Below are 27425 nucleotides of genomic sequence, written 5' to 3' on the forward strand. Positions count from 1 at the left end.
AGCAGCCACCCTGCAGAGACCCAGCTCTGCCGGCAGGGCTCCAGGGAGAGCCTGCTGGCTGTTACAGCTTGATTAAAGAGGGTTAAAACAACTGGCACCAGCCTGGGTTCTCCGAGGCGTGGAGGAGAAGGGGCTATCCCAGCCCAAGGAATTCCTCTGTGGCCTGAGCTGTGCCAGTTCCTGGGCTGGCATTTCACACTGTGCCAGTCCCTGGGGCTGGGCCACAGCCAGGGATGGCCCTGCTCTTGTCTTGGCAGGAGAACGGGAGCACTGCAGGGCAAACCAAAACCAAACCCAACCAGACCAAACTGAACCAAATCAGACCAAACCTAACTGAACCAGACCAAACCAGACCAAACCAAACCCAACCAGACCAAACTGAACCAAATCAGACCAAACCAAACCCAACCAGACCAAACTGAACCAAATCAGACCAAACCAAACCAAACCAAACCAAACCAAACCAAACCAAACCAAACCAAACCAAACCAAACCAAACCAAACCAAACCAAACCAAAGAAGACCAACCCAAAACAGACCAAACCACACCACACCAAACCAACAACCAACCATCCCTCAAAGACCCATTCCTGATTTTAGTGAAGCTGAGGGCTTAAACCCAAGAAAATCAATTGAGGCACACCTTGGCAGTGTCCTGGGCCAAGGCCAGGTTGTGCCCTGGCTGAGAGTGTCAGGCAGTCCCTGCAGGTTAATCCAGGTGCAGTGTTTAACATTCATTTCGAAATGCCTTAGGAATGGGCTCTTAAGGGTTTTTCTCTTTTCTGATCCCAGCACCTTGGTCATGGGCTGTGTCTCTGTCTCTTAGTGATCTCCCCCTACAAACAAACAGAGTTCACACCTCAGCATACCTCATTTCCTCAGCTTTCAAGCAAGCAGGAAATAGCCAGGAAGCACCCACAAGACGGTCCTGTGGTTTCAATACTACAGTGACATTTGGGAAATGGGGGCTCATTTACCATCTCGGCAGCAAAGTTGTTAGTTCAGCTCTAGGCAAAGTTTTCTGTGTAAAATGAGGGGTAAAAAGGGTGTCAAGGCCATGGGGTAAGGGATGAAAAAGTACAGAATGTGGTGGGAGATCCTTGTTGTATCCTGAAAAAATTCTGGAGGCTGGGGGAAAATTTTCAATCCTAATGTCCGACAGAAGGTCAAAACAATTATCCAGAGAATTCCACCTTAAATTTACCAAAGTTTGTTTCGGATATTCTGAGTGTTTCATTGCAGTTTTAATCTTTTCATGTCCTTAAAATATTGCAGTTGGTTTCCAACTAAAGTGGAGTTTAAAAGGAAGACTTGAAAAACCTGACAAGGCACCAAGTAGGGCAGCCTGTCAGAACTCAGTCTTTCCAGGAACAGGAGGGCTTGGATCCATTTGCATCTTTCTGAGGAAAAGACACCACATAGGAAAAGGTCAGACTGTGTCTCACAGGAATCTCCTCTATCTGTCCCTGGTGCAAACACAGTGAATTCTGGCACAGCCTTGGGGACAGGGCCAAATTAAGGCTGCCCATGTCAGCAGAGCCAGTGGGAGCTCCGCCTTTGCCTTTGGGGTGATGTGTGATCCAGCCTTCCCTCCAACTCTTTGTGTATTTTTGTGCTTTGTGTGAATGCAAGAATGATTCCAACCCACAGATCCACAGGATCTGTCCTGGAAAACTTGCAATAGCCAAGCAGTTGGAGTCTGTAGACTTTTAATTATATTTTTTAATACTTTATACAAATACTAAAGAAGAAATTGGATGCTTAGAAATAATTCAGAGAAAATCTATTTTGTTTTGGCTCTGGCTGATGCCATTTGACTGCACAGGTACCTCGATATCACTAACATTTGGCATTTTGATATCATGGTGACCCAAACTACGTCAGATTCTTATCCTGACAGGACTATGGAGGTCTCAGAGAGACCAAAGGAAAACTGGATCATCCCGTGATACCTGGCACAGACTGCTCTGAGCAGCTCTTGCAAACCTGAGTTGAGTTGTCTGGGGGTCTGATTTTCCTCCCAGCCCTCAGCACTCGGGGAGCTCAGTGGGGCCCTTTGAAGGCACAGGTTCTCCCTGGTTGGGAAGGTCCCACAGGAACATCCAAGGGAAGAAGCAGGAGTGCCTCGTGGCAGGTCTTACAGTCACCTTCCTCACCAGCATCCTCTAGGAGTGAGATTTCAGCAATTCAGCAGTGCCTCCCTGGGAGCTGCCCTGCCTCTTCCTGGGGGTCTCAGGTGAGGGTGATGATGGAATTCCTCTTCCATGGGGGCAACAAAGAGATCTCAAACATTGGTTCAGATGATGTTTATAGGGTTGCCAGTAAAAAAATCAGTCTCTCACAAGGAACAAAGCTTTGAAAGGACCTGTGGCCTGGCTGGGGACTTGCTGACAAAACACCTGATGGAGCTACAGTGGGTAAAGCATTCAAAATTAGAATTGCAGAGTCACAGCGGGCTTTGGGCTGGGAGGTCCTTATAGCCCATCCAGTGCCACCCCTGCCATGGGCAGGGACACCTTCCACTGTCCCAGGTTGCTCCAAGCCCTGTCCAACCTGGCCTTGGGCACTGCCAGCGATGTGGGGAGGAATAGGTTGGGAATAGGAGTTAGCTCCCAGGAGAAGCTGGTGGGGCAAAGCCTCTACTGGTCACATTTTAATTACACAGATAAATGTAGGTTTGGGGAAGCAGAGGCTGTGGAGATCATGGGCAGATCTTTTACATATCTTACACTGATGTAATCACTGATGTTTTACTGTCCCCTCCTCCTTCTCCATGTCACCCCAGACAGAGCGTGTTTGGGAATGCCAGGGGACCCCAGGGTTAACCAGGGAAACAATCTTTTCAGTGTCATCAAGGAAAAAATGTTGGTGGGGACTGTTAAACATGTCAAAATATTGCCTGCCTCTCCCTCACATGCTCAAGGTCACCTTTAGGGGCAGATTTCACACTGCTTTTCTCATCTCTGAACAACTTTTCTGTAACATACAGTCACAGGAGGCCCAAGGACATCAAGTAGTGGGAGTCACACAGCACAACTGCAGCAAAATTCGGCTGAGAGCAGAAGGATTTGGGCTCCCCGGGCACTGCCTCAGGTACTGAGCCACAGTGGGATGTGTAAACAAGGGCATCTTTGAAAGGGAAAATCTGAATCAGGCAAGCAAATACATTTTATCCTTCATTTAAATCTCAAATCCTACTCTGTGCCTTCACTCAGCTCATATAAAATAGCACGGAGGTAAAGTCTCAACCAGCCAGAGCGGGGACAGAACATTCTGTCTCTGTTTCATTCATTAGGCCTTTTCTCCCCAGCCTTGCCTGCAATTCCCATTTCCTTGCCTGCCTCTCCCAGCAAACAGCTCCATTGCACACACCCACTCTGCCTCACTGGCTGCACTCACAGGGAAACTGGTTCACAATGGTCTTTTACAAGAATATTCTGCTTCTGAGCATTCCTGCCTGATTTTGTGGACAGGAGCAAAGGGATCAGTTGGACCCTGATTCCTTCCCCAGTGGGGCAGTTCCAGTCTGTCCGTGATCTGAAAAATTCCCTTCCCAATTTCTCATATAAACTGAAGGAACAATTTATAATTTCTATAGTTTCATAAAGATGGGATCGATTCTCTGATCAAATCAACCACAAAGACAGATCCAAGCTTAATAACTCTGGGCAACATAAATCTGTGTTTGTCTTTCACTTTGGGAAGGAACTTTTAAAGACTCAACAGCACAGTATCTTCTTTGGATGTGCCCAAGTTATCTTTAATGTATGACCCTAAGTTTTTAGCTCTGTTTGGGCAGAAAGCCTAAGCCAAGTATTTGTGACCCAGGCTTTCAGCTCATTCTGTTTAGCAAAAAGGACATTGCCAAAACTATTAAAAAAAAAAAATTCAAAACAAAATTAGTGGTTTGAATGAAACTGCTGAGTTAAAAATTCTATATTTGCAGAAACTTTCAGTCCAGTTCTCTAAAGTCTTAATTCATACATGAGGATCCAGAGCCCTCCCCTCAGTTTGTTTCCTTTCTCCTTGAGGTGTGTCTGCGATTAACAAGCAGATGGTAGTGTGACTTTTGCTTCCATTTTCACAGAAATAACAAATCCACTTAAAACACAGAATTCAGTAAATATCAGGCATAAAACAAGGCAGAAGGTATTTGCATTTCTGTTTCTCTCAATTCAGGTTTTAATGTGCTCGATTTCCTTTGACAAACAAAATTAAGAATGTGTATAAATTGAAATAACCTGGGATGCAAATATGGATGAATGTGACAAACCACGGCATAGGATCCCTGAATGGTTTGAATTGGGAGACCTTAAAAATCATCTTGTTCCACCCCACGGGCAGGGACACCTTCTGCTACTACAGGTTACTCCAAGCCCCATCCAACCTGGCTTGGAACATTTCCAGGGATTTAAGTGTCTGTTAAAATGTAATTAAGTCATGAAGTGTAATCAATTTAACTGTAATTAAGTGTATATAGACATTCAAGTCAACTCATCTCAATAGCAGGAGATTTTACCATTTTGCTGGTCTGAATTCCTTCCATAAAGAATATTCCTGGTTCATTAAGGATGAACATTTGGCTCAGTGGCACGAACCCCGGAGAGGCTGATTTTAAGCATAAAATGCTATTTTCACTGGAGCACAGAGCAGGGGACGTATGAGTGACTGTGTGGATTCAGTCACACCCTCAGCCAGACACAAACCCTGTGCAAGCTGCAGAAAGAACAACAGGAAATGGCCGGGGGTATTTATAGCAGGATTGTGTTTATCCTGAAGTGATGTTTGCACAGATTATGATGAAGCTTTTTGTGGGACAGGACACAGCTTGTGTCAGCTGGAGGTTTGCGTGCACTTCACCCCATGTGCTCCTGCCAGACTCCCTCATCTCCCTCAGCTTTCCTTGGACTTTTCCAGCTTTGCTGAGCATCCGAAGTCCCCCCAGTGAGCCCTGGTGCCACCGGGGTCGCCACAAAACTTGGTTTCTGTAGATTTGCAAATCCCCCCTGAGATAGCACGAGAGGAAAACAACCTCTCACACGTCCGTGTACTGAGTCGCAGAGAAATGCAGGCCCTGCTGCCCCCACACAAAAGTTCTTCTCACATTTTGGGTCCTGTTAACAAAGAAACTGATGGCACAAAATGCCTTTTATCAGAGCTCAGCTCTGCAGCACAGACTCCTCCTTTCCTGCAATTCTCTTGGGGGATCCTTTCTGTGTCCTGTATTTTCAGATGGGGTATTGACACACCTTCTCATTCATCCCTTTTTCGAGGGTAGGCATCCAACAAGAAGCAATAATTTTCATGGACAGATCATCTCCATATCCCCAGCCTCACCTTTACCATCTCTCTCTGGTTTGAACATGTAAAGAGACTTTTTCTTATTCATTCCCATTATCTAAATTTCCCCGAAGAAGAAAACAAAACAAAACAAAACAAAACAACAACAAAAAACAAACAAACAAACAAAAAAAAAAAACCCTACAAATATAGGAGCTGAAATAGATAGGGCATCAAGTTAATATCTCTGTGGGGTAAAGAGACCTCCACCCTCCCACACAGCCTTTGAAAGTGCATGTCCATCCCTGCCGAGCAGTTTATCTCGGCCACAGATATGGAATGGGGAACGCTAAAATAATAATGATAAAAAGTGGAACTCGAGCAGCAAAGAACCTGCTACTAGTTCATTGTCAGAACAGCTCTTCCGTATCTGAGTCACATCTCCTGAGGTTTGTTCAACTCACGAGCGCTCAGCTCATTTCTCTGTTTACACCCCATGATATCTGAAAACCTTGATTAAAAGCAATCACAAAAATCCATCATATGACACTGAGACCGTTTGCAGCCTGTGACAGTTATTAGCAAATGTTAACCTTTCCTTTGAGAAAACAGAAGGAAATCCTGCTTTAATTTAGGCTTTCAAAGATCACCCCCCTCTATCTCTGCAGTAAATCAGAGCATCTCCACGAGGCCATTGTTTGCAGATATAATAAGTCCCGGGTTTGTGTGTTTAAAACCAAACAGCGAGAGCAAAGCATCAGGAAGTGCCCGTGAATGGGAGCTGCGGCTCGGGATGGGCGCATTAATTACTGCAATTGAGCCAATGCCCCGTGAATGCCGTGCGAGGCATTATCAGTGTTATTAGTGCTTCATTAGGGCTGCGGGAGCACGGGCAGCTCTCCGGGCTCATTTGCATCCTGTTCTGACAGGTGCTGGTCCAGGTGTCCTATTGTCACCCCAATTAACAAACATGCTCCGAGCCCCGCTCCCTTCAGCGTCTGCGGGAGAGGCAAGAATAGAGACGGGGCGGGCTGCGGGGGGCACAGCGACCTGACCGCGTCTCCCCGAAAGGCTTTTGCTGGGCTTTGCCGCGTTGAATTGTGCAGCGATGAGCTCGTACCTGTCAGAGCTCCCATCCCTGCCGCAGCGATGCTGAGGCGGGGCTGGCCCGGCCCCGGGCTCTGCCCCAGGGCTTCTTCCTCCGTCCCGCAAGTTAGTGGGGCTGGAGGCTCCCCCGGGCGTGTCTGCTTTGGGCCCTCTCAGATCTCCTTTAGAAAGTCCTTCTTGTCCATCCCTGAGCCCCCAGGTTCTACCTGATCGCTCACAGACTAAAATTAGACTCCTAAAGACATCCTGCTGTTGGTTTTTACACTTTTATTCATGGCTGGTGCTGATGAGCCTAAGTAGGATGCACATAGCAAGCCATGAGGGGCTTTCCAGTCCCACACTTTAATTGAACATAATCTTAATTGAACATGGAATTGTATTTATAACTGTTTTTTTCAAACTTTTTAGGATATAATTTCAAGCTCTTCCTGCAATCTTAATTTTATTAATAAATTAATAAAATCTTGTTAATTTATTTAATATCACCTATTAAATAAAAGGTTATATTCTCATGCATTTGGAGCATAATTCAGGATATCCAGATGAACACCAAATCCCCCAAGAGCTGGCAGCAGCAGTGCCAGCACCCAGCACCCAGTGTCCCTCCTTCCATCCTTCTGCAGCAGCCAGCTGGCCCCACACTGTCCCTTTTCTGGCTTCTCTTCTGAGTTCCCTGATTTCCCAGAGCCTCCCTGGCCATGTGGTGTCCTGATCCCATTGCACCTGGGCTTTGTGGTGGGTCCAGCTCGGTGACGGGAGCAGAGGCTGCAGGGACCTTGGTGGCTGCTGTCACCTGCCTGATGGCTCCCACCAGCTCCTCACCTTCCTCGGGCTCTGCTGGGGAACAGGGAATGCACTCCAGCCTCATCCCAGGCCTGCCCTCTGTGCCTTTGGGAGGTGCAGAAGTTTCATTGAACCTGCAGTGTTACTGTCCATAAAAAACCACAAATTCCAGACTGTCCTCATTTCCTTCACTAAGGTAACAACTGAAGCTCCTGCTGTTTATGTGCAAAGAATATTTCTGAATGTCCTAATATTCCACAAATTCATCCCACCCTGCCTCACTCCACTGAGGTACAACCAGAGGGAGGAAACCTGGGCTTCATAGCCCCTACAAATGTCCTTGACTAGTGAGACAAAAACCACTTTTCTAAAACATGCTAATTCATGCCTAGACGAGCAGGTGAATGACCTCCTCAAGAGACCAGGTCCTCTAGACTTCAGGTTGCCTGCCTGGCTCACCTTTTTTTTTAAACTGGGCATCTTTATATACAACTTGGGCATCTTTTAATTTACCTTGTGTATCTTTTTATTTAGGATCTGCATCTTTTTGTTTAGTTTGTGCATCTTTTTGTATAACTTGTGCATATTTTTATGTAACTTCAGCACCTTTTCATTTGCCTTCTGCATCTTTTTGTTTAGCCTGTGCACCCTTTCTCTCTGAGTGATGAAGTAACAGCCTCCCACACCTGCACTCACTCTTGCACTTCCCCCGTACCCAACCAAGGCTCTGAGCTTGCTCAAAAACCAAAACTCATTTCAAGTGCGTTTTTTTCACCCCTTTGTCTTTTAAGAATCAGCTCGCCACAAATGGCACTCGCCAAATGACTGTCCAGGCAGACACAAAGGTGCAGCAGAGGAGGAAAGGCCCTGTCAGGTGCTGCAGAAGAGCCCCCAGTTCTATGGAGCATTGAGAGACAAGAGCTGTTTCTTGTTGTCGCAGCCTCTTGGGAAAATTTGCCTGCTATGTGCCCGGGTGTGATCTGGAAGCAGATTTGCACCTGTCCCAGCAGCCCAAAACCAAACAATGACAGCGCTGAGAGAGCCAAGGCACAGCAAAGGAGCTGTGCTCCTCTGCTGCTCTCAGGTTCTGGTTACCATGTCAGCAGAGCATGGGTTCTCTGTGACCCCAGACACCTCACAGCCCTCTCTGCCCCAGGAGAGCAGCCCATGGCTCATGTGGCCTTTGCACCTCTGATTGTCAGGGCTGGAGGAGCAGAAGTGTCCTGGGGGGGCCGAGCAGGCCATGGCAGCTCCGTGCAGGCTCTGGGTGCTGTGGGAGGCATCCCCTGCTCCCTGCTCACCCTGAAGGGCTCGGGCTGCACAGGCCCTGCACAGCGTGTGCCACGAGGCCCTGGCGATGCACGGCCTTAGCTTGCAGGGCTGCAGAGCACAGACTGCTTCCCTCTGTGTTTCACAAGCACCAGAACACTTTATGTCCTATAAATAGCTCTTTCCTAGTTGCAAAAGCTGCAGCTTTTGCATCCAGCTGCTTTGAACTGGATTTCAGAGAGATTTTCTGCTGACATTTCAGGCACCTGCACCTTCTTTATCCAGGGCTTACAAAACTCTTTGTGGAGATTTGTCACTTCTCAGCTTTACCTCAGAAGAGCGTTTCTCATTATTATTTTACAATTAGGAAAATCAAGGCACAGAAACATCTGATGATTTGCTCTGGGTTTCTGGGTAAGGAGAAGGAATAAAGCCAGGGTTTGATTCTACCCAAAGTTGAGAGTTTTTAAAGAGGGCCATGTGAGCTGATTGTTATCTGCTGAGCAGAGCAGATACCAGCTGAGAGATCTCTCCTCCTTATCTTCTCACTAAATAATAGATGTCTGATTAGGATCTCATATGCTAAGAAAACTTTGTCACAGATAATGGCAGGTTTCTGAACATGTTCTCTAGAAGTATCCTTATCTCCATAATCCTTTAACTGAGCCTTAACAGAAGGGGAATATCCAAGGGCAGTTCTTGTACACAATTCCTGGGGAAATTCTCACCTCCCAACCCAGGATGAGCAACCCTCAGGTTGCCCCTGTTCTTGTGCTGGGCAAATATACCCTGGGGATGGCTCCTATTCCAAACAGCTCAAGGATGGACAGGAAGGGGATAAACAGGGAATGACCAGGCTTGCCTGAGAGTTCAGTGGCTTCTCGAGGCTGCACAAAAAGTCACTAGCAGATCCAGGGATGGATGTCAAATGTCCTGGATGATAAAATCATATTTTGCGACCTTGGCACAGATTGCCCAGAGAAGCTGTGTCTGTCCCATCTCTGGAAGGGTCCAAGGCCAGGCTTGGAGCTGGTCTAGCACAAGGTGTCCCTGCTCACAGTAGGGGGTGGAACAAGGTGATTTTTAAAGTCCCTCCCAACCCACCCCATGCAATGATTCTGTGGTATATGAAATTAGCATTGCCTGAGACTGAGCCATTTTACAGCTGTTTGCTTAACTCTGCCACTTTACCCTGCTGTTTGTACAGGGTGAGAGCACATCCCTTTAATCCCTGAGCTGATGACACTCCAGAGCCCTTTGTTTACTCGGGACATTGCCCATCCACTGAGCCTTGTGTGCACAAACCCTGCACATGCCCACCTGTATCCTCCTCTGCTGCATTTGTGGGCACCCCAAACACCCAGGCAGAGGGAGAGGAGCCTGGGCAGGACATGAGGCACTGGTGGAAACATGAAGGGACCCCAGAGTGGTTCTTGTGTGCTAGGAGAGGCTGTGAAAGCAGAACACACCTTGTGGGCTCCAGAATGGAGCCCTTGGGACCTAAAAACAGCTGAGGTCATGACCTGGGTAAGGAGAGACCTTGGTGGCACTTGGGACAGTGATCTGTCGGGACTTGGAGGGATTTCTCTGCACAGCCAACTCCCTCTCTGCTCCTCTGCTACCCTGTTCCATCCACATTTCCCCTCTCTGCTGAGTGCCCACACCTTCCACATCCCACATTTGCAAAGATTTGCCCGGCCTCCTGAGCTCCCCCAGCCTGGCACAGAGCTGCACGTGGTGAGCAAAGGGCTGCTCATAAGGTGGAGTTTCTGTGGCTTAGGGTTATGTTAATTAATGAATTCTTTTTTATTTTTGGAAGCCTGCAGCTGTTAGTTTTGAAACAACAGAACCTCACACTGCAATAAGGTAAGAAACGGATGGAAGAGAGAACCAGAGCAGAGTCCTGAGCCTGTGCTGGCTGCTGGCTTCTAAACACATCAAGTTTGGCTTATGCAAGAAGCCATCTGGCATTTAGGCCCTGCTGAAACGCTGGCAGTGCTGTGTGTGTGGGTCCATGGAGCAGCTCCACAGGCACACACATGGACTCTGCTGCCTCCTCCTCCTCCAGGGCACTTGCTGCAAACCCCTGGAACACCTGGAGGCCTTCACACCCTGCCTCCTCCTCTGGAATGGCCTTTGGTCTGTGGGAAAGCATTCCTGCCATTCTCCAAAGCCACACTGCAAATATGTGCAGGACCCCAAAGGTTGGGAACTACGCTCATGTCCCAGGACAGGCAGAAGGTTGTCGGATGTTAATGAAGGACAAGGATGGGAATGACCTCTGATCTCTCTGTCCATGTCATGGCACTGCAGGACAGGCCTGCACTGAGATCTCTGCTGCTCCTGAGCAAGCCAAAGTCATTCCCAACCTGGGACAGCATTGCTGCAAGTGGAGCAGAGGAGGCAGGGAGGGAACAGAGCATCTGCTGAGTCCCATGGAGGAGAAGCTGAGGTACAGAGAGGTGAAGAGCCTGAGATCCTGCAGTGGCACCACAACTGACTAAGCCAGGCTGGGCACTGCTGACACAAAGGCTGGAGTCAATTAACAGCACAGATTTTTCTGATTCACCAGAACCTAAAAAAGCCAAAGCATCCCAATCCCAGGATTGCATCAGGAGGGCATTTCCAGCCAAGCCCTGGGAACAGGGTGTTGCCACTCCAGTGATGCTGAGAAAAGGCAAATCCAGATGGGATCAGGTGCAGCTGAGGCCTAAGGAATAACCTGGAGAAGGAAGGTGTGAAGGGATCATAAGGGTTTTGTTTGTCCCAGTAAATGAGGTACAGCAGTGGTCTGTAAATGCACTGGGGACAGAAGTGCTGGGAAGGAAAAGTGCTGCAGTGTGTCTGGCATGAGAAAGGCATGAATCAGTCATGAGCAAATGCCAGCCCCAATTCAGAAGAAAGTGTCCAAACCTCAGAAGGAAGAAGTTACGGAAGTCCTGTTCGATGGGGAGCAGTGGGGGTGGAAAGAAAATCCTTTACAGAAACCTTAGAGATTTTGGGAAAGGAATGACAGAACCTGGTCCTGTCTGACAGTAGAGCAGAGCCCTAGAACTGCTCCCACTCTGGAGTTCAAATTAAGTGCCTTAACTTTTCTTCACTGTTCAGGAATTTTGAGGAGGACTCTCCTGTTACACACAGCAGAGACCACACTGGTCTCCAGGCACTGCTGCAGCACAAATAATTCCTCACACTAACGACCAACCATAATTACATCCTTCCTGCAGCACAGATGACATAGGAGAATACCAAAACTGAGGAGCAGGGAGCAAACTGCAAATTTATTCCATCCATTACTGAGCAGCCTGTGTCCTGTGAGGATGAGAGCACGTCTGCTCTCACATGCCGTGGTGCAAATCCAGAGGATTTATCACAGGCCAGCTTGAACCTCAGGGCATTGCTTTCCCTTTCTGGAGGGGATGAACTCTGTCCCTTTGTTGAAACCTTTGCCTGCTGCTCTGGGAGAGCATTCCTACAGCTGTGGAGCTGGGTTTGGGGTGCCCTGTGGAAAGCAGCAAAAGGGAGAGACACAACTTCAGCACTGACAGACAGAAAATGTCCCTGGCAGGAAGGAATTTGTGTTTGGAGTTACAACTGGATTCACACTTTTCCTGCCACGAAAAGGATCCTCTGGGGCTGCGTGTGAGTAAGGTTTTTACCCAGCCTTGCACACTCTGCTCACCCTCCAGAGGATCCAGTCTCACTGCCAAGAGCAGCGCAGCGGAACGGCCCAAGAGGTGCCACGGCAAAGTCCTGTCCTGCACCTTCTCTGCCCAGCTCTGCTGTGGGTGAGAACGCTCTCCATCCTGGACCTGCCCATGCTCCTGCTTCCCTTTCTGCAGCCCAGACTGCAGGACACAACCATGTGCTGGGCACAGAGGCTGGGTGAGGGTGGCAGGGCAGGAACTGGCCCCAGCCATCACATCCCTCCCTTTGCCTTCTGGAGACATCTCAGATCTCCAGCACAATCCCAGTGTCCTGGGGGACCTCACATCGCTGGGGCAGAATGTGACACACAGAAAACTTGCACACACACTTGTCTGGCAGAAAAACAGATTCAGGAGAAATGTGTGCAGGTCACAGCACCCCAGATCCTGACAAGGTCCTGCAGTCTTTGTCCCTCACTGGGGCTCATTCCTTCTCCTGTCACTGGAGCTGTAAAGACAATTTTGGTAATATTTGCAGGATGATGCTGAGACCTCTGGCCTAACAAATCACTCCAGCCAGTGCTTATTTTAAAGCTTGGTTGGTTCTAACAAAGTCAGATGTATGAGTTTAGAAATATCTGCTAAATATAAATATTTGTGCTGTGGAAAGATATACATGGGCTTATTAGATCTAATTAAGGAAGGCTGTTACGGCTTGTGTCATGTGAATTCTGCTTTGGGTTGGGAGTGTCATGGACAGAAAATTGTGCCTGATGCAGCAAAGTGGCCCTGAAGGACCTCTGGTCTGGATCCTCAGTGGCCTTGGAGACATCCCCAGCAGCTGCTCAAAACAGATCTCAGGCTTTTGGGATCAATGTTAAAGGGATTTGTCCCCTTTTTAGCTTATACTGTATCAATCATTTCTGCCTCTGGTGATTTTTCAGTGGTAAAACCATGGAAGGTGTTTAAAATTCACTAGTCCCTGGGAAATTCTGACGCCAGGAACTTGTGAACAGAATCTTTGCATCTCTGCTGGTGCCTTGCTGAGTGACCAGATGCTTCCTGCATTTCATCTTCTGGTTGTTTTTCCTTTTTCCCTTTGCCTGCTTGGATTTTGGGCTCCTATTCCATCTACGTGCCAGGGTTCTCCTTGATGGGAACCTCTGGGGACAATCCCCATAATACAGGGAATTAATCATAGAGCCATGACTTCTGGTTCTAATCAGGAGTCAGTCCTAAAGGCTGAATTACAGCACAACCCTCACAGACAAATCCTCAGAATTTAATAGGGATTAATCAATGGAGTTTTTATGGAAATTGAATTATACTGTATAGAAATTGCTCCATAAACAGAACACAGCAAAAAAGGCAAAACTGCCTTGATTTTCCCCTGGATTTTACAGTAGGGATATAATTTTCTGATGCCTTTTGCTAGGCAGCCGAAAGTGATTTGATTAAAAGTGACATTTTGGACTGTAAAGGTGCATCTCAAAGCAGTACACAGAAATGTGCAGAAAGGCAGTTCTCTAGGGAGGCAGTGATGTTATTTTCCTGGTAATTTGTGATTTATTTGTGATGTTATTTTCCAAGTAATGCAGCTCCTACTGCTTCCTTAGTGTTGGGTGAGCAGGAGTCCCTGGAAACTCTGCCTGCCTGTCCCTGGATGTGGTGCAGGAATCCTCTACTGCCTCAGCCTGGTATAACCAGGGCCTTGCTCTGGCCACCCTTCCACACCACAGACACACGTTCAGGCATATCCAGGGAAGAGCCAAGTCCAGAATCTCCAATCCTATTCCATATTCTGCCATTCCTGAGTGCTATTCCATATCCTGCCACTCCTGAGTGCTGATGGTTTGAATAAATGAGCCTTGGATTTCAGCTGCCTGCTCTGGGCAGGCTGAATTGGCAAATTCCCTTTGCCTCCCCAGCCCAATTTCCCTTCTCCTTTCTCATCACAGAATTCACAGAACTCTCAGAAATCCTGCTGAGCTCCTGGGTCTGGATGAATGGATAAAACCTCAGCATGAGCTCTTTACACTGATTTCAGTGGGAATTTGCAGATATCCCATGTCTATTCCTTGGAATCAGGCCCAACTTTGCTCTGAACTTTGCACTAACATCAGCTCCACACTTGTCCAGTGGATTCTGGTTGTGTTTGAAGGATTTGTACAAGCATCTACTTAGTCCTGCTCTGGGCTGGTGTTCCTCTGTCTGGATAGGAAAACAAGGGATCCTTGTCAGTCAAGACAACAAGAACTTGGAATTTTTGTGAAGAAAAAGCCTCAGCTCTGAGATATGGGGATTATAAAGGGATGGAGCATCTCAGCAGAACAGCTGGGGCAAAAGGGCTTTCCCAAGGAAAAGGATCCTCATTTCAGGGCAGGATTTGGATTTTGCAGCCTTGTGTGAATGGCAGGACTGAAGGAGAGCTGCAGCCCCTCACAGCTGAGGGAAAACCGGAGCAAGAAGAGGGCAATTGCCCTTCAGTGTGGTGCTTTGAAAATAATCCATATTAAAATATAATATACAGGGCTGCCAGTTCCAGTGTGTGCCACAGCAGTGACTGTGCATGTGTGACCTTTTTGGGGCTCATTTCCACCAGTGGTCCATTTCAGGACATAAATTCCCAGGTTCAAGTATCAAAGTTCATAACATCAGCCTGCACAAATCACTGAGACCCCAACACTTGATATTTTCTTCAGCAGGTCATTAAAAATCCCATCTCTGCAGTGACACACTGAGCCTTTGGGTGAAGAGTTTCCCTTTCTGCTTTACTACATTTTAGCTACTAAAGGCTGCCAGTGGCAGTGGTTTCCTTTCAATAGCACTGGGTTCTTGTCCCTCTGCAGCTGGCAGAGATGAAGAGGGCACTGGAGCTCCAGGCAGAGAAAAGACAAGGCAAAGGTTGGATGGTGAGAGTGTGTGCAGTCCAAGGAGATTGGGAACAGGAGCAGCAGAGGAGTTACAGTTTCCTTTGTTCTGTTAAAAGGAAAAAGGAAACACATCAGGAAACCAGACTGTGGAGCACAGGAAGTCTCACTCGGGCTGATAAAAAGGAACTGATGTGAGGTTGGTTCAGATGCAGTTATAAGTCAATCAAGCTTGGAACAACAAGAAGAGATATTCAGAAGAAACCAGAGAGCCAAATTCTGCACTTAGCTGTAAAAAGAGTATTTTAACCTCTCCTAATCTTTTCCTTATCTTCTTCTTCTTATTATTTTCTTTTTTTTTTTTTTTAAGAAAAGCTCCTATGAAAGCCATTCAAATAAGTATGTTCTCATCATACAGAAGTTGGTTTCCTGAACTCACCACACCTTCCCCTGACCCCACCATACCTTACTCCAATTTCTTTCTTTCACTCATCAGCCAACTTAAAAAACTGTATTCTTGCTGATTTATCTCTTCCCCTCAGATCAAAACCAGCAGTATTAAGAAGGGCAGTTTTTTTGCTGAATGAGGAATCAGCAGATGAGTAATGAGAGGCTCTGCTGCCTGCTGGGTTATTTTTCACTGCCTCTGGATGACTGACAAAGATTGTAACGTACAGTTCCTGGGTATGCAGCTTTGGCAGGCTGGGCTTAAGGCTTTCTAATTTATTTTAATTTTTTCTGACTCCTTCACAGCCCTGGTAGAGTCCTGGGTTGGTCTATGCTGGAAGAACAAGAAGGAGATAAATGCAAATAAAGCAGCAAGCTTATCCATGACACTTCCTCTCCTGGGCTGTGCTTCTTACTGGATTTTAGTGAAAAAGCAGGAAAAGAATGCTGAACACACATGAAGGTTTATTTTCTGTACAGCATTCTGAAGAGAAGCTAAGGCTGGAATTTGCACAACCTCTGTGTGACTGAACCTTCTTCCTCCATATCCCATGGTCCTTGTCAGGGTGTTATTCCCAAATTTTGCCTTTGGTGCTGTTTGGAGAGGCAAGAGCTTGGTCAGGAGAGCCTGAGCCTCCTGCTACACATCCCTTTGGTTTGGGGCTCTGCTTGGGCTGAAGGAGAAGCTTCAGGTGGGGGAGGAGGGCAGGAGGGAGGCACCGTTTGTGGTAAGCTCAGCACAGAGCCAGGTTTCCAGGTGGGTGGTACCCGCGGGGGAGATATGCATCAGTAATTATGTGGCCTGGTAATGAGAGGGAGGAAGAAAACAAGCAGAAAACGCATCAACATCTTGAAGGCTTTGATACCTGGAAGTCAGCAGAGCGGAGCAGGCAGTGTCCTGTCACACACCAGGCTGTTCTTAGGGCATGGAGGCTGCCCAGGTGCCTGAGGAGACACAGCGGCCCCCACTCGGCTCCTCCTCAGAGTGATTCCCCAGGGAGGCAGAAACCCACATTTGGGAGGATATTATAGTCTGTGCTTCAAACCCAGCTATAAATGTGTGGCCACAATCTTGTCTGAAAATATTTGTTGGCTCAGAAAATGTCCCTGGCCCTCGCCCAGGGCTGTGTGACAGGCCCCATGTCACTGAGGTGCCCTCAGGCAGCTGCTTTTAGATGCCAAAGCTTCACCTGCATGGAGCATCTGTGTTCAGGTGTGCACCAGAGCACAGGAGAGGCACAGGCTGGGAAACAGACCTGCTGTCCAATTCAGGGGAGAGATCTGAAGAGAATTTCACATTTCTGGTGCAAATTGGCTTCAAACCAAGTTGTAGAACTTAACCGGATGTGTTAGACCCGCTTTTCCTAGGGGCACATCCATGCACACCAGGCTTCTGCAGCTTTAGGGGTTCAGCAGACCCACAAATACCTGAAACCCTGAAGTTAATGCTCCCTTGGCTCCTTTAATTCTGCTGCTAGTGCATATTTGCTCTGAGGTGAGACACAGGGTCTCTCTGTAAGTGCTCAGATGAACACAGCCACAAGGAGAGACTTTAGTTTGTCAAGGGCAGCTGATGAGGAGCTGTAAAGGAACCTCAAACACCGATGGGTTGTGGGGGAAAAAAGGCTGGGAGATGCTCTGTGCTGAGGCTGTACATTCATGTGTTCCAGACCTGACCCTTCAGAGCAGATGGGAACTGAACGTAAGAGGAAAACGCTCCTGGTAAGTCCAGGAAGGGCAGACCTGAAGGAAATAAACTCTGCTGCCTGCAAACCTTGCCCCAAGTGCCCTTCCCCCAGCACATCTCACCTCTCAGGGTGTCATCTAAGAGCTCACTCCGAGGTGCAGCCTCCCCTGTGCTGCTCCTGATGGTGACACTGCAAGAACAGCATTCTGCACCCCACAGAACTCCCAGGGCAAGAAATGCTGTGAGCAGGGACAGAAGCTCTTTCTTTACTCATCTCAGAGAAGGAATAGCCCAGAATTAAAATCAATAACTAAAATAAAAGCATGAAATCCTCAAGACATGCACTGCTACTCCTTTGAGTGACCACATCCTGTGGAGGTGAAGAGAAACTACGCCAGGCTCTCAGCGCCTCCTCAGAGCCTCGCAGCAAAACCCCAAGGGCTTCAAATCCAAGCAGTTGCATTTTCTTGGGTAAAGGTTTTCTTCAGAGAAAACATTCTTTTTTTTTTTTTTTTTTGAGGAGGGAAAAGTACACTAGAGGCTTGGAAAAGGCTTTCCCAGTGTTTGCTGGCAAGTGGCAGCCAGCACCGTGCACTGCGAGCTGGCAGCAGCCAGCAGGACACCGAGGCTGGAGGTTCCTGCTGGGGCAGGAGATATCCCTTTGCACAGATCTCAAGAGGAAAATTCAGCAGCAGCATCAAAATATCCCCATATAAAACCTTTCTAAATGGTTTTTGATGTTAGAAAGTTATTATGCAATGTAAATACCTTTGAATGGAGATTATTTAGGAGGGAATATTGCTGTTTGTGCCCTGGAAATTCCAGATGGTTTTGTTCCAAATTGCTTTTGATGGACAGCAACATGGAAAGTTGTTGTCCCTCAAATATTTGTGATTTATTTATGATTTTTCCAGTGTGGAGATTAGGAGCCTTGCCCCAGGAGTCAACACCCTTTAGCCAGGAAAGGCCAAAGCCGGGGTGATTCAAAAGAGCCAAACAAGACACTAAAATTGCTCAAAAAGGAAACATTTTCTTAGTCCGAGATCCCCACGGCCAAGTTTGAGAGGGAGAGCAAACGCCTCCAGCTCACAGAAGACAGTGACTGCTCCAAAACCCAGCCCCACCCTTTGCTATGACAACGCCAGCACACCAGTCCTGCCTTCAAGGACACTGCTGTCCTCCACTGAAATCATGCAAAATCCTCGCTGCACGTCCCTCGGAGGGGCTCTCTGATGGCCACAACATCAGAATATTTCTTTTTCCTGGAATGAAGGCAAGAGCCACACAAATATGCTTTTCCATGAAACAGGCAGGCTCTGGCCAGTATGTATTTTTTAAATTATTCTCCACACATAAAGTGGAACTGAAACAATTAAAGCAGTCCGAAACCACACCATTTGTTATTGTGAGGAAGGCCATGCATGAACATCTTGCTGTTGATGAGATGTGCCCTTTTCTGATTTATTGTGAGGCAATGAAAACCAAGTCCCCCAAACACAATGCAAGTCAGTCAAAGTGGGGTGTTAACCCAAAGAAGATGGGATTTGAGTGAAAGAGGCATGTTGTAAAGGATGGATAAATATAATTGCCTGGCAAAAGATTCACAATAGTACAGCCAGGATGAAAATAATCCCCCCTTCTGGTTTAACAGTGCCCTTACCTACAGGGAGGTCCAAGGGTCAAATGGACTGTTGGATCTCACCCCAATGTATGGTTCATCCACACCTGGAACCCTCCCCTGAAACATCAAGTGTCTGTGACCCCATTGGCCCAAGTCTTGTTCCAGCCCACCTTGAACCCCCTGATAAAGGGTCTCTGAGGGGCCAGACGTCCTCTTGGAACCCCCGCTCTCTTAGAACTTCCACCCTCTCCTGGAGCATCCTCTCTGCCCCTTGTCTCTCCCCTCCCCATCCCCTCAGGCCTTGCCCCATGCTATGTCTGGCAGCTCCAAGCAAGACCTTTCTCCATCCCTAATAAACCTGATATTCTAAGAGCAGCCTGCAGAGATCTCTCGTTCCATTCATCAAAGCTGTCCTGGAGCACAGCCTTCCCTACAGAGGCACAATAAAAATGTTGGTGACTATTTAAAATTAGTGCTAACACAAGAGTCAGGAATTTCACTGGCTGCCATCATCATCTGCCGGTGCTGCTCACAGCATATGAACAGAAGGTGGAAATAACTCAGATTTCCTGCGCTTCTTCCTCCACAGAGCTCTTTGGGCATTGCTGCAGGGGGCACTTCCCAAGCCAGCCAGTTCTGCTCATGGCAGGTATTACACAGATTATTCAGAGAATGCAGCAAAAACCAACCTCCTCAGCAGGTGATCTAATGCTCTTCAAGATAAATAATGCATTGTGAATAAAGACAAATGTGTTCATTTTTATGTTGCATCGACTCAGCACTGTCACATGTGATGTCAGTCAGTGCATAGTGGGGAATGATGACTTAAAATCCCGAGCTGATCCTGTGGTTTATGTTTATATCCATGGAATTCCCTGCTTGGGTTGAAAGCCTGAGGACAACTCAATTCACCCTTGCACACAATGTCCATATGGGATCCATGTCCACAAAGATCATCCCAACCACATTTGTTCAATTCTGCCCATGCCCCGTTTCCCCAGCATGGCTCTGAGCCCTTGGGACAGCTCAAGCCTCCAGTGGATTTATCCCTTCACCTCCAGCTGGGCAGGTGTGCAGGTAAATTACCCTAGGGAGGTAAAACCAGAAGTCAGAGAGTCATCAAAGCCTTTTCTGATAAGAGGATGAAGAGGAAAGTACCAGCCTGCCTTGGTAATGCAGCCTAAAACAATACCAAATACTGGAGATTGCAGGCAAAGGGAGAGATGTGCAAAGTAGGCTGGACCCAAACCCTACATCTGCCAGCCTGCAGTTAAAGCCTTCAGCTCAATTAAAGCAATTAGTCTGTGCAATAGCGTTGCATAGGCTTAAAAAATAGCCACTTGTCAAATTTAAATTGCTCAAGAAGAAAATCATCTGGAGGGCACAGCCCTGTCCCAAATCTAGCAGTAGTCCTCTCTAAGGACAGGACTATTTCTGAGCTTGGGGTGGGAAGCGCCTTTCCCCATGCCGGAACTCAGATTTCATCTGGGGCCGCCCCAGATGATGAAAGAACATTTCTCTGTGTTTTTCTTGCCCTCTAGTCACTGATGTGCATCTTTCTGCCATATATTTTCACAGACACAAATGCAGAGCTCTGAGATAAATCAATGCCTCCATGGAAGAGCCAAGCTGAGGGCACTATTGCTGTTAAATTGCTTTGCTCTGGATGTGCCCGGGTTTGCCTTGCTGTGCCCTGAGTCACACCCGCCCTGCAGCACAGGTTAAATACAGAGCTCAGCACACCAAAAGCATTGCAGCATCTCAAGCCACATCCTCTCATGCTGCCCTTCACCTGTGAGAAGCCAGGCAAGGAGGTCTCACCCTTCCCTGCAGCCAATCTCTCCGTGGGGGAGGCTGGCACTCCCTCCATCCCACAGTTTTCTGCCCAGCATGAAAATTTACAAGAAGCCTCAGCTCATCCTTTGGGCAGGACAGGAGCACTGATCTCAGTGCATGGCACAGAAAGAGGGTACATTGGTAGAGGGGACAAACAGGACACAGGGACCTGCAAAGTGCTGCTGATCCTGGAATGGCTTGGTAAAGGAGCCAAGGAGGAGATCCTGTGTCTGGATCCCGTGTCTGGATGCTGTGTCTGGATCCCGTGTCTGGATGCTGTGTCTAGATGCTGGGCCTGGATCCTGTGTCTGGATCCCATGTCTGGATGCTGTGTCTGGATGCTGCCTCTGGATCCTATCTCTGGATGCTGTGTCTGGATCCTGTGTCTGGATCCCATGTCTGGATCCCATGTCTGGATGCTGTGTCTGGATCCTGTGCCTGGATCCTGTGCCTGGATCCTGTGTCTGGATGCTGTGATGGATCCCGTGTCTGGATCCCGTTCCTGGATCCCGTGTCTGGATCCCGTGCCTGGATGCTGCCTCTGAATGCTGTGTCTGGATGCTGTGTCTGGATGCCGTGTCTCCCAGCCCCAGGAGTGCCCGGATTCCTGCCCTAGCAGGGCAGCAGGGCATGGCAGAGTGGCTGCAGAGCAGCTGCAGGGCAGGCCCAGCCCCGGGCAGTGACCTGGGCTGTGGCCGAGTTCCTCCTTTGGCCGCAGCCTCCAGCGTGACTGAGCCCAGCTCGGAGCGCTGCAGTTCCTCATCCCCAAACCGCAGCCGGGGGGAGAGCTCAGGGAGCGGGGCCAGGAGCAGCTCCCGGGCCCCAGAGGAGCAGGGAACGGCCCCGCTCTGCTCAGGGACCGGGCAGGGGACTCCTGGCCTGTGCAGAAAAGCAGGGCCACGTGTGCACCACAGCAAAGGCACAGATGGGGAATTTCTGCACTTTCACTGCACAATATTTAGGGCTCCACAAATCAAAGAAAGTTGTGGTGCATTAAATATATCCTGAATGAGGCCCAGGTTACTTTTGCTACAGATCAGAGGAGGTGGAGGGGAAAACCTGTCTTATTCCAGCCATACCTCCCAGATATTGTGCTTTTCAACACTCCTGCTTTCTCCCTTCCTTTCTGACATTCACCCTTTCATTCCCTCTTTCTTTCCTCTTTCCATTTTCTCTTCCTGCCCATCTCCTTCCCTCCCCCTTCTCATGAGACCTTTCCAAACTGTGCACTTGTCACAAGCTGCAGTCTAAGGGAGAGTTTCAGTTCCTGCCCGTTTGCAACTTTGTTCTACCCAGGTCAGCAAAATAAATTAAAAAAAAAAATTAAAAGAGAAAAAAAAAAGAAAAAAAAAAAGAAAAAAAAAGCACTTTTAAGCAGAGCTCGACACCCCACCCAGGCAGGCGATAGGCATCTTTCGAAATCCTCCAACCCAAACACACCCACAGCGTCTCTCGCTTCAAGGCTCCTCTGTTCCAGCGGCTTCTGTTCCGCAGCGCTCCCTAAGAAGAGCCCGTCACAATCGCACAGGGGTCCCCCACAGCCAGCCCTGCGCTGCCTCGGCCTGGAGCAGCACCCCGGGGTGCTTGGAGGGCTCGGTTTGGCTGTGCAGGGCCGAAGGAGCGGCCGCAGGGCAGGAGGGGGAACTGCTCTCGCAGCCCCAGCGGCGTCCCTGCTTGCTCAAGGCCACCAGAGGTTGGTTATGTTGGTGGTTTATTTGCCTCACTCTGCTTCCCTTTCCCCCCGGCCTGGGTGATGTTTCTCCTCCAGCCCGGGGCTTTTTCCCTGCCAAAAAGCCCCAAAAAGCTGCCGGAGGAAACTCGCGGGCGAGCACCAGAGGCAGAGCGCCTCGGCCAGGGCCGGGCGAGCAGCGGGGCCGGGGACGCACGGCCAGCGGGGCAGCTCCGAGGCACGCCGGGGACAGAGCTGGCCCTGGTCTGCCCCTGGTCTGCCCCTGGTCTGCCCCGGAGCCGGGCACTGCCCGGGCCCTCCTCGGGCCCCGGCCCAGGGCTGCGGGCCGGCTGCGGAGCCCCGAGCGCCGGGGAGCGCCGGAGAGCCCCGGGACGCGGCGGCGGCGAAAGCGGAGGAGGAGGAGGAGGAGGAGGAGGAGGAGGAGGAGGAGGAGGAGGAGAGAGCCCGGCCGGAGCCGGCCCCCACCCCGCGCCCCTTCCCAGAGCCCCCAGCCCGAGGGGACCCCCGGCCCCTCCTGCCCCCTTACCTTAATAGTGCCGTCCATCGGGAATAACTTCCAGCCGGGACCAGCAATATTCCACACATTGACCCGGTTTAGCCTGCGACTGACGCCTCCTGAAGTTTTTTATCCTTCTCTCTCTTTTCGCTCTTCTCGCTGCCCTTCCAGCGGTTTTGTTGCTCTCTCCGTACCCCCTCTTCCCCTCTCTCTCCCTCCCTCCCTCTCTCTCGGTCTCTCTCTTTTTTTAACTTTGCTTCTTGCAGCAGAGCGAAAAAGAGACAGTTAACCGGATGAAACGTTTTTTTCTGCTAATTTTGGGAAGTGAAGTCACTCGAGGAGGAAACCTTCGTCTCTACGCTGGTCCTGCCTTCTTGATGAAAATATATATATTTTACATACAGGATATTTGCTCCATTTAGATAAGAAGAGGCAGAACAATAGCCACCTCTGTCACAGCTCCTGTTTGTCGCTGGGACAGCCCGGCCAGCGCAGAGCTTTCCTCGCACCCCAGTCCGTGCTAGCCAGCCTGTGTCATCTCACGGCTTAGTTTAACGTGAGGTTTTGCCATTTTTTTTTTTCTTTTGGCTGGAGCAGCTTTAGCCTGACTCACTGAATTTCCGTCTCTTCCCACAGAATTTTTTTATTAATGCGTTTTCCAGTCAACGGGCAAAATTAAGGGGAGAAAACCGTAAATGCAATTCGGTGACGGCAGGCGGAGGGAGAAAAGAAAAAGTCTGGCGATTAAAACGTATTCAAAGCTTATTTCGAGCCCTCTCCTTGACGCCTCCCAGCACGGAGCGTGAGCCGAGGGTGCAGCCCCTGGCAGGAGCGAGCGCGGAGTGCACTAATGCAGGACAGACAGACGGATCGAACTCAGGCTGCGGATGGGGCTGCGGGCGAGCCGGGGCTCCCGGCCGCTCTCGCCTCGCGGGCTGGGATGTGGGCTGGGAAGGAAAAGCATGGGCACGGACGGCTTTCCGTCCTTTCTTTCAGGTGCCGGGAGTCCTTGCCCAGCCTCCTTTCCCAGTGTGAGCTCCTCGCGAAGGTGTTAAATCCTCTCAGGGCAGGGGGACACCCCCACTTGATAAAAACGCCAGAACCTCACAACAGCTATCGGAACCGCCCCATGTACCGCTCCGGTGCCGCGTCCTGACGGGCACAGCAAACAAAACCCCTCATGTTCAGCCAGCAGCCTTTAGACCTCGCTTCAGACCCGGCGAGCCCCTGACGTGCAGTCCTCCCTCTCATTCGAACCGGAGCGAGCGGCGGAGGAGAAACGCGCGTTTTCCTTTTTCCGGGAAAAGCCGAAGCCTTCCAAAGGAGCGGGGGAATGAGACAATACCCTCCTGTCCAGCTCCCCCCCTCCCCGCCCTCGCCAAAACAGCCACGGCGGAACACATCATGCAACAGCGGGGGCGGCCCTCCTGCCCCGCTTCCACAAAGCGGGCACAGAGCAGGGAGGGCAAGGAGGGTGAAGGCGAGAAGGAAAAGTGCCGGGGCAGGAGGACACCCTGCCCGTCGGTGGAGCGCGTTACCTTGTCCAGTGCCAGTCGTGTCCAGGCTTTTTGTTTCCCCCGTCTTTAGTCCAGCCACGGGGAAGGGGATGAGGGGAAGCAAAATTATATCCAAAGTTATCCTGCCCCTGCTCTCGTCCAAAAGGGAAATGCAATAATGCCACCGGTGTTTCTCCCCGGCTGCGGCAGAGATGCTTTATTAATACTTTATTTCTCCAAGCCCGAAGCTGGCAGGAGAGAGCCGCAGATCCCCCTTGCCCCTCCCTCCCCGCCCTCCCCCTCCTCTGAAATTAGCCTCATCAATTCAGCTACAATTTTTCAGTTGGGATGCAGACACGGGGCTGAACGTGACCAGACCTGGAGGTTTTTGGCTCGCTCCTGCCAGCGATTGAGGCCGCCTGCAGCCGGGAGGTGAAGGGGGAGCGCAGGGCCAGCCCGGCCGCCTCCCCTCGGCCCCGGCCTCTCCCGTCTGCTCCGCGCTCCGGGGCTGCGCCGGGGTCCCCCGAGAGCAGCACATCTGGATGCTGCTAGCGGGGTCAGGTCCCCCCTTGCCTAGGGCCACAAAACTGGAGTTCAATTAAAAGAAATCACCGTTAACCCTTTGCTTTCCTCATTCCTCTTGCTTTTCCGTGCCCTCTGTCCTGCCCCTCCCCGGCAATGCTCCGGTCCCGGCTCCCCCTCGGCGTTCCCGCGTGGCTGCAGGCGGCAGCGGCCACAAAAGCGAGAGGTTAAAGGCAAGAGTGAAACGCGTCCTTTCAAAACCCGAATGGTTTCCTCTCTACAACGCTCCCCACCAGCCCCGACAAGCAACGCGGGTGGGAGGTGAGGGAGAGGACAGGCTGAGGATCTCAACCGCGAAAGGAAGAGGAAAAAATCCCCTGGCAGGAGCCTCTGTCACCCACCAACCTCACAGGGCACTTCGAGTCGGGGCTGCGGGACCGACAGTGGGGGAGCCTAGGATCCGGGAGAGGCGGGGGGAAACCACCTGGAAACGGGCCCAGCTGGCGGGAGAGGACCCCGATACCCCCAAAACCCCTGTGCCCGACACCCTCAAACCCCTGAGCCCAACACCCTCAAAACCCTGAGGCCGACACCCTCAAACCCCTGAACCCGGCACCCTCAACCCCCCTGAGCCCGACACCCTCAAAGCCCCGATTCCAGTACCTTCAAACCCCCTGAGCCCGGCACCCTCAAACCCCTGAACCCGGCACCCTCAAACCCCCGATTCCAGCACCCTCAAACCCCTGAGCCCGGCACCCTCAACCCCCCTGAGCCCGGCACCCTCAAACCCCCGATTCCAGCACCCTCAAACCCCTGAACCCGGCACCCTCAAACTCCTGAGGCCGGCACCCTCAACCCCCCTGAGCCCGGCACCCTCAAACCCCCGATTCCAGCACCCTCAAACCCCTGAACCCAGCACCCTCAAACCCCTGAGCCCGGCACCCTCAAAGCCCTGAGCCCGGCACCCTCAAAGCCCTGAACCCAGCACCCTCAAACCCCCGATTCCAGTACCTTCAAACCCCCTGAGCCCGGCACCCTCAAACCCCTGAACCCAGCACCCTCAAACCCCTGAACCCAGCACCCTCAAACCCCCGATTCCAGCACCCTCAACCCCCCTGAGCCCGGCACCCTCAAAGCCCCGATTCCAGCTCCTTCAAACCCCCTTTGCCCAGCCCCGGGCTGAACAAATCCGGCCCCCGCTGCGCATCCCCGACGCTCCCAAAGACGGGAAGTTGCCGAACAGACCCCCCGCCATCCCACCGGGAGATATTTTTGGAACTCAATTCTGCATTTTATGGCCAGACGGACACCGTGACCCGAAGGGGTTTATTTTGCATGTCTGGGGATGACTAAAGCGGAGCCTGCTCAGGTCACTTGTGATACCGGCTCTGTCAGGGATGCTCCGTGCTTCTCCTTCTGTGTTTGAGCCAAAGCAACATTTGGGAGAATCCAAGAGATGAGGGAATGACCGAAGGTGTTACACATTCTAAAGACAAGCCAAACAATCTGCTATTTTCTTCCCAAATAACGAAAAATAGAAGCTTTGCATTAATTTTTTTTTCTGCTTTAGTTTTAATCCCCCACCTTCCACCCCACCACCCCCCCTAAAAAAAAAAAAAAAAAAAAAAAAAAAACCAAAACAAAACAAAGAACCCCCAAAAATAACCCCTAAAAACCTCAAAACCAAACCCAAAGCTGCCTTTGAAGTTATGCCATGCTTTTTGGAAAAGGCTGAAATATTCATAACCTCCGGACGCCAAGCTCTGAATCATCCTAGGTGGTTGTGCCGTGACTCTGGGTATTTAACTGTTATTTAACGGAGTATTTGACGGAGGTTTTAACTAGTATTTAACTGGGTATTTAAGTGTTATCTAACCGAGTTTTAAACTGTTATTGCATTTAACCAAGAAGGAGGGAGCCGAGGCAGGCGGGGGAAAGGCGCCGAGCAGTGTGCGCCACTCTGGATCTGTCGCTCGCCCTTCGGCTGCACATGTACGTACAGCAGAGGAATTAGGATCTGTTTAATGTGGTCGCCACTAGACAGCTGGAAAATCATTTGATCTTGGCAACCACGGAAGATGTCAAATGCTTACGTCGGGACAGGCTGGCAGAAGTCAGTTACTCCTCTATTATTACTATTTATTATTATTATTATTATTTTCCTATTTCACTCCGTTAACGACTGGAACGGAATTGTGGAGCGGCGTTTTTGATTCGCTCAGTATTGATCTCGGGCGCCTGGCACGTCCCCAGCTGCTCTCCCCGTCCTTAGGGCTGGGTCCCAGCGGCTGCAGCCCCACACGGAGAAGGTGAAAACGCCGCGTTCGGAGCGATCTGAACGAAAGGAATGGAATCCTCGCAGTCCACTGGGGGATGTGGCCTGGAGCTGTTTCGTGTCCAGACCCAAAGGAGTTAACTCCCGGTGTAGTCTGTGCCAGTCCCTCGCAGAACCCCAAAGATTTGGATTTTCTGTCTGTTACCCACACGGGATTAGCGGGCATCACTTGTTAAATAAAACCGTCCGGTTATTCCCTGGAAGCAAACACAATAAAAACCTTCCCGAGCCCCACTGCAGGTTGGGAATCTGATTTTCCGAGGAGAGGAGAGGGGATTGGCTTCTGTCACCCTCTCTGGCCCCAACAGCATCAGCTGAGCTCTCGCCGAGCCCAGCCTG

At 50.0% G+C, this 27425-nt stretch overlaps 1 protein-coding gene across 7 annotated transcripts in view; it reads right to left on the reverse strand.

The window, feature by feature from the left end:
- The window catches only part of FLI1 (Fli-1 proto-oncogene, ETS transcription factor), an 88975-nt gene that overhangs the window by 51715 nt on the left and 9835 nt on the right, over window positions 1-27425 (reverse strand). For 2 of the 7 annotated variants that reach the window (XM_085560091.1, XM_077787969.2), the window contains exon 1: window positions 22764-23736. The exons of 3 other annotated variants lie outside the window; for them this stretch is intronic. In XM_085560091.1, the coding sequence (XP_085416217.1) occupies window positions 22764-22781 (18 nt within the window). In that variant the 5' untranslated portion in view covers window positions 22782-23736. Of the gene's footprint in view, window positions 1-22763; window positions 23737-24271; window positions 24640-27425 lie in introns of those variants that run through there. 2 more of the 7 variants (XM_085560093.1, XM_085560092.1) reach the window with 2 other exon arrangements.

Source organism: Lonchura striata, chromosome 24 (genome assembly GCF_050655825.1).
Source record: "Lonchura striata isolate lonStrDom1 chromosome 24, ASM5065582v1, whole genome shotgun sequence".
Taxonomy (NCBI): Eukaryota; Metazoa; Chordata; class Aves; order Passeriformes; family Estrildidae; genus Lonchura; species Lonchura striata.